At 41.9% G+C, this 13,064-nt stretch overlaps 1 protein-coding gene across 2 annotated transcripts in view; it reads right to left on the bottom strand.

Moving 5' to 3' along the window:
- znrf3 (zinc and ring finger 3) overlaps nucleotides 1-3,832 on the bottom strand; it is a 65,584-nt gene extending 61,752 nt beyond the window's left edge. Inside the window, exon 1 of one of the 2 annotated variants that reach the window (XM_080893405.1) lies at nucleotides 3,367-3,832. In XM_080893405.1, the coding sequence (XP_080749531.1) occupies nucleotides 3,367-3,597 (231 nt within the window). In that variant the 5' untranslated portion in view covers nucleotides 3,598-3,832. The remainder of the gene's footprint in view (nucleotides 1-3,366) is intronic. The other variant, XM_080893404.1, reaches the window with a different exon arrangement.
- Nucleotides 3,833-13,064: the final 9,232 nt, after the last annotated feature.

Below are 13,064 nucleotides of genomic sequence, written 5' to 3'. Positions count from 1 at the left end.
TGTTCATATGCATGGAGATGAAGCCCAAAGGCAAATGGGGTTCTGGGTGCTTCTGGACGTGGGATTCAGGGGATGCTCTGTGTCCCCTCTGAGAGAAAGCAGGCAAGAGCCACGTTATTCCCTCTGGTTCTGGCCGATGACACTATGAGTTCCATCTGGTCCCCTGCATGCCCCTGCCACGTCCCTGCCTCAGCTCTTCACTCACATGCTGACAGCACGGGCCCGCTGGAAATCAGAGGCAGATGTGAACTCATGCAGTGCATCGAAGCTCATCTCGCTACAGGAAAGATGATTTGGCGTTTGAGAGACAATAAAGAGTGATGAGCAGCAGATGGCGTTTCCCTTCGTATTAAATCCATTCTAATCAGAAATGCCGTGCGAGTGCTGTCAACAGCGATCAGAATGAAAACAGCACAGCGATGAGAAGCCTAACTGAGTGTTTAGGCTTCTGAAATCAAACTATCGGTAAATGCAAAAGCAGGATCTGCTGCCAGTGTGAGAAACGCACCTACTTGAATCAACCAGGGAATGATTTGGTTGTGCCGTCAATGCCCTGCATTAAAGGTTTAACCGAAGTCTGAGCTGCCGCTAACCCGTGGAAAAGTACAGCAAGACTGCAAAACAAGAAATCGAATATTCAGTAGTTCAATCGCAGGTGATCCAAATTGGGCTTTCCCCCATTTAATTAATTGCTCATTTTCCTTCATTATAGTAGCCTATAAGGCAAGTATTTTCATCTGGGACAATAGGTGAAAACCATTAACTACCTGTGCTCTGGTTGCCTAGAACCCAAGTTGAGTTGATGCTGTAAATACACTCTTAAAGTTGTCACGCCTGTTGACAGACACACACACACACACACACACACACACACACACACACACACACAGATTTAAGGAGACATTGATTACTTTGCTATTATGGAGCTGAACTGTAGCAATTAGGGAGCTGCCTTGGGAAGCCTGGGGTTTGGCACTGTGGCCAGATATGCGTCATCATGCTTCCCCCCTTTTAGAAGAGCGCAAGAAGCAAATTAACTTAATTTATTATTTTTGGCCCCAGGAGCGTGTGCCACTGTTTTCTGCACTCTTCAGTCAGATCAGCGGGGGTGTTAGCTTTAGGGAATTAGCAAAACGAGAGTCCGGAGCGTACGAGTGGTGATCGCGGTTGGGTCTTTGCTCAAGAGTGTTGCCAAGGCCCCCCCACTTTTCCCCGGAATCTGAACCCATACCTGCTGAGGTCTGACCGCTATTATACACACACAATTAAGGTAGCGCAAACCCCTTAGGGTTCTGATCAAACAGAGGACCAGAGGGCTCCACAAACCTCAGGAAGACTTAAGCGAGCTTCTTATTCGCTGAACTCGAAAGCCTTGAAAGTGGACAAGTGCAACGGCTGCCGACATCACCAGAGACAAGAACCTAAATATTTGAGTTTAACCCAATTCCAGTGTAAAACAACACCACAGAAATTTCCCAACACATTCCTGCAATGTTATTTTACAAGTATAGAATTCAAAAGTAGGAAATTGGATACTAGTTTTAAATTATACTCCTCACGATGTATGATTGTCATTCATTGTCAGTTTCAACTTACATAAATCTTTGGTAAAATAGGAAATTCAAGACGTGCTTGGGCCGGACAAACTGCCCCTCATTATAGCCTGACAAAATATAAGCTATCTCTAAGTGGTCAGAGGCCATGTTAGCAAAGAAAGCAAACCTAAATAGATGTGGTTTTCAATGTAAAGCTGAGGTCCGACAATTCTGTGTGGTTACCGAGTGGCGCCAAATGGGCATCACTGTGTATAAACAGGGCCCATTTGTGTGCTGAGTATCCCTGCCTTTGATCTCCACATATCGTGTTTATTTCAAAATAAGAGCCTATGTTTTTTTTAGGGGGGGGAAGCAAAAATGTGCACTCAAAAGATGCTGCAGAGTAGCTGACTACACTGTTGCAGAGAAGTGAGGGATGGCTGCAGGGTGCTACTAGCTGTCTGGCTGACTGGAGAGCATGACGGCAATGCAACAACACAACTGAGGCTGAACCTGATTAAGCCTCAGATCCACCACGACCTGTCCTATACCCTGCAAAAACAAATGGTCAGGAATGATTATTGCTGTGGCTTCCGGGTTACTGATGAGCTCACTGACACCCATATTGAAATGATGTCTCTGATCACAATGCAACTGCTGACAAACTTTATGCACATTGCCTTCATATGGGGGCATTTGCTGCACTCTGGCTTTTACAAACATCTCCCAGTTACTGCATCAAGCTTCAAAGAGAGGACACAGGCCATTCAAAAACTGCTTTACATTTGAGTGGCTTTGAATCGCCCACAAAGAGCTGTGCACCCCCTGATCCAGGACATGTTAGAGGTTAGGAAATATAACATTAAACATCAAAGCTTTTGCACATAACCAGAACCCAAACTCTTAAAAACAGTGTCCAAGCACATTAGGCAAGAATAATAAAACATCAAATACATCCTTCTGGCACTTAAGAGAAGCTTCATATTTTAGCGACTCCCACACAGAGTTGGTCCAAGCATAGCCAGCTCCAGCCAAGTGCACTTGTCATGTCTGAGGCCAGGAAATTAAAGATGGAACCGGGATGCTTCTTCCACGACTACTACGCACTCTATTCTTATTTATTTGTGTTTCCGGAGCCTTGAAATAGTTACAAGTGAGCCTTATCCAAAAACGTGCCACTACAAATGTAGTGGTGACGGCTGCACCACGGCGGGACGTGGGGTTATTTTACACGTTGGTCCGGTCAATAAAAGCAGACCTATTCCACTATTAAAACTTGCTTTGGGTGGTTTTAAAGCTAATATAAAAACGCGGCTCAGCTCTGACACGGACAAAGTGCTAAATACGCACAAATAGTGGCTTCGTAGTGTTTTAATAGTGGCCCTTGCGAAATGCGTAACGCCTGCTCGCTACGAGTTTGCAAACTTTGTGGAGGCGGTGGTAGGGTTGTAGCTATTTAAGAAAACTGCTCCGAAATGCGTGTGTTTCAGAGTGAGAGCGACTGAATGTAAGGCGCGTTCAAGTGAGCTCCAGACATCAACAAAATAACTTGCAAGAGCATGTTTTCCCTGTGAATGAATTCCACAAGATAGGAGCCATCTTGTGACCGCATATGCTTGCAAGCTTCGTTACCATCCTCACACACACTGCCCGCACACACACACACACACACACACACACCATGTACAACTCTTGTCAGCACCCCTAAGTCCCAGCGGAAAAAGTTTCTAGGAGGGCAGCTTGGTTAAATTACAGCCCGGGTCCCGGTAGCGTTGCTCGGGACCGCCGCTTGTCATACCCCCCAGTAAGAAAAAGGACACTTTGCACGTACTTGAACGATCTCCCCCTCCGCGCTGATAGTGGCTCCTGCTTTGGAGAACCGTCCTTGCAAGCCAGTCGTGTAAGTAGTATAATCTCCATTGGGACTGGACTCGAACAGAACCACTTCCACAAAGGCTGTATCCTTGGCGAAGACGGTACCAAGAGAAGCGGCGACCACCAAGATCACCAAGACCACCGAGTCGGGCACACGATCTGAGCCTCTCCTTGGTAAAATCATCATCTTGCCGGCTGGATCTGCGCCGATCGGGACATAATTTCACACGGATGAATTAATCGGGTGAAAATAATCGAAATCAGGTCTGTGCGCTGTGCGGGCGATGCGTCAAGAGTCAAAATTGTGCAATAAAAAACTGAGCCTTGGCTGAAGCGTGTTTATTTCACCACTGCGAGCCTTGTCAATTACATTGCCTGCAAACGCTGCCTCTCTCGCTCCCTCCCTCTCTCTCCCTCTTTTTTCTCACCCTCCTCCTCCTCCTCTACAAAGCGGATCTCCTTTGATCTCTAAACACGTGATTTTTTTTTTTTTTAGTTTTTTCTTTCTCTCTCCCAAAAGGGCTCTATCCCCACCCACCACTCGTTCTGACCCTCTCCTTTGCACTCCCCTTTCCGAAGTGCCAGCACTCTGTTAAGGAGGCACCATTGACTTCACTGCGCACTGAAAGAGGCACTTGTTGTTGTTTCAGGTTAAATTTCAAAGTTATTTGAGTCACTCGAGTTAAATACGAATTACAGTCCGTATATTTATTCCATTAGCATTCCGTGGCTGCCTGGTGGCGTTTTTCTTAGTTCGGAGTCCTCGGTTAAATCAGTTTTCAGCCGTCGTGCCACCTTAAAACAAACACTACCCTCTTCAGGACGCTTCGTGATTTAACAGGGCTAATTTTCCAATTATGTTCAAATGCGCTTACCTTACAGGTAACAGTGTTTGTTAATAAGAAGTAGTTTCTCAGTATGACGCCCAAAGTAAGTCTGCCATCACTTTTTAGCTTCAGATCAATCAAATATAAGGAAATTTGAATAAAAATATACATAGTATTTTATGAAGTACCTATATGGAAGCTAGCTTGATATAGCTATCTATCCAAACCTTTCATGAACAGCTCATCTCATTGCAGCTCACTTGAACTCATTTAACTGTGCACCAGTCTTAAAAGTGGTGGTTTTTGTATTTTGACTTTTGTAAAAAAGCTACAGTAGTGATTCAGCCTTTATGATACATTGTGCATTTATTAAGAAAGGTCGGTTTTGTAACCTAATCTTTAAAATGTGTCCACTGCACTTCTCTTTTATACAAACTGTTGCTGTTATTTACTGCAGAAGAATTATTACTCAGTCACTCTCTGGAATAAAGGGTCTATTGTGAAATTTCCCTGCAGCCCAGCTCCTGGGGAACATCTTCAGCCTGCTGCCTTTTCTTTCACTGCCCGTGAGGCTTCATTATGTGTCTGAGAATAAGAATCTTTTTATTCTTAGAAGGGAAAAAAAAAAAACATAATTTGAATCTTTGTGCAATTGAACAATTCATGAAAAGCACTCATGGTACCATGCAAGTGATGATGGTACTGTGCGTGCATTGTTCTGTCTTTAATGTAGGCTGCGAGAAAAAATATAGTCTAGTAAAGCTCCCTCATATTTGAAGCAGAAAGCTAGCCCATTTTTTTTCTCCTCTCAAAATATTAAAGAACAATAATGAAAAAAGACTGATTCTGCTCTGGAGAGACTAGTCTGCAGTAGTTTCACCACACTGGCCTCTTGCAGAAAATGTAAGAGCTCTGCACAGTGATTAATATCCCAAAAAGCGTAGAAAACAAGGTTTCATCTTGCTGTCAGCTGTGTGGCAGTGTGATTATGAAAACCAACTGTGAGGACTTTTCAGGTCAAGAATGCAGTCGCCTGTGGAAGAAAGAAAGGAAAGCGTGATGGTCAACATGTGTTTGGACTCAAAAAAAAAAAAAGAAAGGAGGGGAGAGGAGGGTGTGGGGGTGGCAATTCAAAGCCAAGACTTAAGAAGTTCTTCAGCGCCTTCAGCATGACAATAATTTACAGATCAGATTGGACACCCCTCAGTTTTATGAATCCTGATCCACACCACATGTGCCATATTTGCCTTGTGACACTCTCCTTTTTCTCTCACTCTTAAACAGAAATGAAACTCGGGCACATTTGACCGAATAAATACATAACTGATGGGAATTTGAAAGCACTGCCTGCAGGCATAATGATCAAAATTTAATTAGATTTACCTTATCAGCTTACTAAAGGACCACAAAATGCATTAGGAGAAGAGTTACAGTGATCCAATTACTCACTAAAGGGCTTATTCCTCTTTTATTGCAAGTCTGCCCTCTGCTGGATGCTGTAAGATTTCAATCCACAGCAACTTTTTAATGCTTAAACTCCATTTTTAGTTTCCTGTCATTTAGATTTTATCTTCCAGAATATTTAAAGGATATACGGTCGATAGTCTGAATTTGTTAAATTGATTATTGCTTCAGCGGTATGCGGAAAAATTGTCACATTTCGGAGATTCGGCAGCAGCTGCGGATCCTCTCCTGACGCTCCGGTCTATCTGCACCAGTGTCTAAACTCGGGCCACCCTGAGAAGAATCAGCTGTCTGCTTGTTTAGGCTGAGTGAGTGCTGAGGATGAGAACGGCTCTGAGTAGTGATGGCTGGCTCAGCTCTGTGCATTACTGTCCCATCTCTCTCTGTGAGCTATTCAGTTGGGGGATTTCTGTGGGATCCTTCGGCTGATTTAAGATGTTTCATGTGAAATTACAAAGCCACACAGCACTTTCCTCTCTTGTCTTTTCAAACACTCTTTATCTTCTCCTCTTCTGACTCTGTGGTGTAAACAAAACTGAAGCTGAAGAAAGTGTTTTGACTGTAATTAACATTTTAAGGATTTGATGCTTTGGGGGGGAGGGCTGGTGATTTTTGAACTGTAAGTCCACCTCATTTGGGGGTTTTGGAAATGCTTGCAGCATTGTCAGACTAAATATTTACTCTGTTGATCATAAATATAAATAAATAATGATTGATTTTCTCCATTTATTTTGCATTCTTTTGATGCTGCCCAATTTTACACAACGCAGATGTGCATTTTTTGGGATAAATGTCAGTGTCATACACATAATGTAATTCATGAAGACTGTATTTTTTTATATCAACACCGATGCAAAAGAACAACTGTTGTTTATTTTGTACAGCTTAGTTTTCCCATCCACTCCCCCCCTGCAAGCATGCCATTGTTGATAAGAATTTGGCTTTAATTGACTTGGCTGGATAAATAAATAAATATGAAATACACAAGAGCACGGGTTACTAATAATACCCAAAGGGAACATTTGTGCACATGCACCAGGCTTCCAGCCTCTGTGAATTGTCCCTTTGTTGGTACAGTGCTGACGTTATGTTTTAATGAAGAAAGGAGATGATGAGGAGGGGGAGCATTTACATTCATGGATCCCAGAAGAGTGCATCGCTGCAGCGTATTATTACACAAAGCAATTAGGGGGCCCCACTGCCCCCCAGATTATGATTTCCCCAGTACGAGGATGACTACTGACTCCAACAGGCTCGCAGTATGCTGCATGTTTGCAATGATGTCACTGAACAAACCACAGTGGGAAACTCTCATGAAACGATCTGCAACGAATTATAAGTTGAGGGGACAGTTGGGGAAAAATACCAGCACCGAGGGTGGGATGATGGAGACTCCTTTGAGTCCTTTGAAAACATTATTTATGGACTGCTTGCCAAAACAAATGAGGTTTCATGATGAAGTTAAAGTGGCAATGTGGAAATAATGCAACAATGCCAAGAGGTCCTTCTTTGGGGATCATTATGCTCAGGCCCCTCACTAATACGATTTAAACATAGACTGTACATAAAAGACAGACAATCGCCAGCCGCCATCTTGGTGTTTTGAGTGAGGATTAGGTCTGAGTAGCCCCAACATAAGAAAATGCTGCTTTTCTTCATCTTCTTTTTTTTTTTTAAGTCCAATAAGGACTACATTTCACAAAAAACATTATTCTGTGTTAAAACACATTTTAAGTTGAGCAACTGACACCATAAAGAAAATACTGATTTCATACAACCAGTAACACGTAAGGTCATTTTCTTGTAGACTTACAGTCTGACTTTTATTGTGAAACCAGAGGATAAAAGGTAATAAGAGCTATGTGGAAAGGTGGCTCGCCTTCTGTAGGCTAATCTCTGTCTTTGGTGATACATGGGCAGCCTAATTCTCAAAATGCCACGGAGACACTGAGGATTCACTGGAGATTTACACCAATTTATTTCACGAGGCAGAGGCTTTTGTGTGTCTTTCCAGAGGTAGTGTAGGTGCCGGAACAGCTAACAAAAAAGGACAAGAAAGGACTGTATTTTGTTGAAAATAGTCTCTTAGATTACAACAAATATTATGTACTCACTGGGGTCGATTTCTTCTCAGGCCTTAAGATGCTTTACATGGTTACTAGTGAGGTTTTGAGTGCAATCTCTGGGTACTCCTGTCTGAAGTTTGTCTATGTTACTATTTTAAATAACACAACGAACACAAATTAGAGACTATGCCTGAAATTATTTCCTATTTACAAAATAGTGAGAAAAATTTTAGTCGCTTTGAAGTAACTGTTGTTGTGATTTGGCGCTATATAAATAAAATTGAAATTAAATTGAAATTAAACTCATCCACTACCAATTTATCCAATTACAAGACTATACATTCACTGGTCACTTTATTAGGTCCACCTTGCTAATACCAGGTTGGACCCACCTTTGCTTCCAGAACTGGCTCAATTATTCATAGATTTAACCAGTTTGCTCAGAAATTTTAATGCACATCGGTATGGTAGAATCAGGAAATTGGCCCAAATCTCAGCCCATACCTCACTCAAGGGAACACAGATCACCTGCCTTCCACCTTCTGATGCTCAGTTTGAAAGACAGCAGGTTGTTTTGACCGTGTCTAAACAAAGAGTTGCTGCTGAAGTTGAGAAGATGTACCCTAAAAAACTTTATCCACTATACAGTGCCCTCATAATGTGAAAAAGTAAGGGCTACTATGCCATAATGTAACAATAAATGCAGAAACAAACATTCAGACTGTCCTAAATTTCAATTAACTGCTTAATATTAAGTAAACTACTGAGTTGCTATTACTACCATTACTGTACTACGTGTGTGCTTAAAGAGGTTAAGTGTTTACAATTCAAAGGATAACTTAATCTAACTAAAGTTGTGAGTAGTTTTGGTCAGACAGTAACAGTCAGCTTGTGGACAAACGACAGCATCAATCACATATTTTTTTAAAGGGGTTCTCCAGTTTTCAAACAGGTCATAACTAAATATTACAGACTTTGAAGTCCTAATTATTCAGAGGGATGGACTCATTCCTGACCGGGCCGCCTCCTTGGATTTGGCTGCAGGGTGAAAGTCGACTTTGAAGTGCAGACTAGACCAGAGGAGGTATTTCAATAGGCCACTAGTTCAATGGAGGGGTAAAGTTGCAGCCGTAAGGGTGGAGGGAGAAAATGAGAGAGGAAAAGGGGAGAGGGAGAAAAAGAGAGGAGGGCTGTAGTCTTTTGAAATGAGGCACCTGTACATTTGAGGCTTGCAAGAACAGGTATGTTCCCAGGGGTTAGGGGCTTTGGAGAATTCAAAGTAATTTCAGTCAGCTTCAATGCTCATAATCTGTTCTGAGACATGGGGGATAGAGAGGATATAATGGTGATACACTCACACAGGTGGGAACATGTTCTTAAAGGACTACTGGAGGGATGGAAGGAATCTCTCTCATATGTATACACACACATGCAAATGCCCACACACAGCAGCAAGCAGAGTGCTTATTCAGGCATGGAAATGTCTATTCTACTGATTGGAGTGTGAGCAATGTAGGAAAAAACAACAATGTGTTGGCATGCCTTTATCTGAAGAAAAATTGAAGCACAATATATCAGAAAGTGTGGCTTTGAGAAAATGAAAAAGTGACTAATCTCATCAATGAGCACAAATTAAAAGAGCGAGGGGTTTGGCCGATGGCGACGTGGCAGGAAAGTGGAAGAGGAAGCAAGACAGGGGACAGATGAGAAGCCCTCAGGAGAGTGGCGTGCATGTGCGTGGACACAAAAATCATTTTTAGGTAACTTCTTCCACTTTAGAAAACTACATTGGGAAAGAGTTTTCTTTGATGTAAACATCAGGGTTTGTTTTTTTTATTACTATGATTATAAATGAAAAAGGGCTGTTTTTATTGTCTCTCTCAGAAAATATTGATGTGCAGAAGTTTAATTTTAGGAGTTACTGAAGTGTTGCATTTGCAACAAACTCATATTGGTTCTTTAAATGCCCACTAAAAAAATGCAGTCCAGCACGATAAAAACAAGTTTTCTTGAATAGATTTTAAACAAAGGCAATATAAAGTGTTAGTTATGATGATGTTATGAACCTATAAATGTGGGTTTTGGCTGATTTAGACAAGTCATTCTCTCTATTCCCTTTAGTTTACTGACTTTATGTTAAGCTAAGATAATTGAAATAATTGTAAACTTATTTTACAGTTAATGCCAATAGTTAACACAATAGAGGCAATTTGTAAAAGCGTTGATAAAGAACAGTTTTAGGGATTTTTGTTTTGTTTTTTTCAGAAGACCGTCCAATACCGCATCTGCTTGCAGTGACTGCTGGGTTTCTGTGTTTGTATAAGCAGTTGGGAGCCCACTGGTAGGAAGGGTTTTTTGTTGTTGTTGTTTAATACAGAAACCTCCCACAGTGACTTGGATCACAAAGCATCAAATGAACTGTTTGCAATGACAACATTCCCAATGTGTTAACGTGATAATAAATTTTAAAAAAATCAACTAATGCATCCAAACTGAGAAACAGTTGTGGGCCTACACAAATCTTTTTGTAATATCCTTTTCTATAATTAACTGCTTTATTTGTTCTTAGATATTTTAAATGTATTTATTGGCAGCGCAGCGTCATTAACTGACATCCCACTGAGCACTAAACCCGAAAAGATTCTGTTTGAAGCTGCCAAACTGCAGATACAAAATTACCATCTTTGAGTATCTCTGTCTCATCTTCATTCATCTCCCCTATCCCCATCTCCTCACTCTTCTTCCTTATTAAGGCCCTTTCACTCCCTCAGATGGTTCAACAAATCCCCCAAAACTCCCATTTCATTGCTCTCTTGTTGCTTCTGACTACAGGCATCGCCAAATCCCAAACATCTAAATCCTCAAATGAAAAGCTGTTCTGCACATCACTCATTCTGGTTTGAAAGGAGGGATCTTGCGTGAGAGGACATGCTGACATATTACAACACTTTGCCGCATGTGCCACCCAGTGGTTGGGTGGCAGTAGAGATGTAAGGATCGTGGTTGGAGTGAGGGATGACTGGAGAACTGGTCGGGGAGAGAAATGTGGTTTGCCATGACTCAAAACAGATCATCTTCCCTCCTGGGTCTCTTTGATGTCTGTGAGACTTATTTTGTTTTCTGCTGATTTTGTGGTAATGGGTACTCACGCACATATGCTCATAGACACACACACATACAGGATCCAGTTAAAGGAGACATCAAAGGGACTTCAGCTCAGACTAGTAGCTGGTAAAACACAAATTCAATTTTGCTTGGAAATCAGAGCTTTGTGTGAAGCAGAAGGAAATTTAGTTATTATCTCACGCTGTTGAAATCATTGAGACTTAAATGGATTTTCAGCTCGCATGTAGGTCAAACCTCTGAAGTCTATTTTATCTTTAAATGTGTTTCAACTGCAAAGGTTATATTTAAAGGTTGACCTTTGACCTTGGAATCAGCACTTGAAAAAATAATGGCAACACATGCAACAGCTGTGTAGCTTTCAATCGCATTACTGGTCTTCCAATCCCATTTGGATAGCAGGGAGTGCAGAGTGCTGACATTATCTAGCTACCAGGAATAATTATGATACTGAGTCATTAAGTGCAAACAGAAGTTTGTTTTATAAACAAATGACCTAAAACTACTATAACAATCAAAATTATTTAAATTCTACCACATGACCACAGGAATCTTTTTTTTTTTTTGCTTTAGAGGCATTTGACAGGCTTTTCTTACTGGTAACTGTAAGGCAACCCTGCACAGTAGTACCGTGGTTAGCACTGTCACCTCAAACCAAGAATGTTCCTGGTTTCCTTTCTGTGGTGCATTTGTATGTTCTCCCTGTGCCTGTGTGGATTTTGTGATTATAAATTGGGCATGGATGTGAGGTAGATATGGTGTACTGAATAAAACCCTGTAAGAATGTACGGTTAAATTTGTCTTTCAGTCTAAAATGCTTTGAGTGATCATTGTGGCTATAAATGTCAGCCCATTTCCATTACTCTGCACCAGTGAGGATTTAGCAGCTGTGGCGACCCCTAAAGGGGGAACCACTAAGAAGAAGAAGAATGAGGATTTTTTAATACAAAGATAATTTCTCAGCATTTCTCAGCTTTCACCTCATGTCCTAACTCCAGAATTGTTTGATTTGCATACATAAACAAACATGTTGCATTTTGCATATGTATGCAATATATATGTACAGTGGGGCAAAAAAGTATTTAGTCAGCCACCGATTGTGCAAGTTCCCCCACTTAAAATGATGACAGAGGTCAGTAATTTGCACCAGAGGTACACTTCAACTGTGAGAGACAGAATGTGAAAAAAAAATCCATGAATTCACATGGTAGGATTTGTAAAGAATTTATTCGTAAATTAGGGTGGAAAATAAGTATTTGGTCACCTCAAACAAGGAAAATCTCTGGCTCTCACAGACCTGTAACATCTTCTGTAAGAAGCTTTTCTGTCCCCCACTCGTTACCTGTATGAATGGCACCTGTTTGAACTCATCATCTGTATAAAAGACACCTGTCCACAGCCTCAAACAGTCAGACTCCAAACTCCGCCATGGCCAAGACCAAAGAGCTTTGGAAGGACACCAGGAAAAGTATTGTAGACCTGCACCAGACTGGGAAGAGTGAATCTACAATAGGCAAGCAGCTTGGTGTGAAAAAATCAACTGTGGGAGCAATCATCAGAAAATGGAAGACATACATGACCACTGATAATCTCCCTCGATCTGGGGCTCCACGCAAGATCTCATCCCGTGGGGTCAAAATGATCATGAGAACGGTGAGCAAAGATCCCAGAACCACACGGGGGGACCTGGTGAATGACCTGCAGAGAGCTGGGACCAAAGTAACAAAGGTCACCATCAGTAACACACTACAACGGCAGGGAATCAAATCCCGCAGTGCCAGACGTGTTCCGCTGCTGAAGCCAGTGCATGTCCAGGCCCGTCTGAAGTTTGCCAGAGAGCACATGGATGATACAGCAGAGGATTGGGAGAATGTCATGTGGTCAGATGAAACCAAAGTAGAACTTTTTGGTATAAACTCAACTCGTCGTGTTTGGAGGAAGAAGAATACTGAGTTGCATCCCAAGAGCACCATACCTACTGTGAAGCATGGGGGTGGAAACATCATGCTATGGGGCTGTTTTTCTGCCAAGGGGACAGGACGACTGATCCGTGTCAAGGACAGAATGAATGGAGCCATGTATCGTGAGATTTTGAGCCAAAACCTCCTTCCATCAGTGAGAACTTTGAAGATGAAACGAGGCTGGGTCTTCCAACATGACAATGATCCACAACA

This window comes from Rhamphochromis sp. 'chilingali' (genome assembly GCF_963969265.1).
Source record: "Rhamphochromis sp. 'chilingali' genome assembly, chromosome: 10".
Lineage (NCBI taxonomy): Eukaryota > Metazoa > Chordata > Actinopteri > Cichliformes > Cichlidae > Rhamphochromis > Rhamphochromis sp. 'chilingali'.
This window is presented reverse-complemented; position numbering and strand designations above follow the sequence as displayed.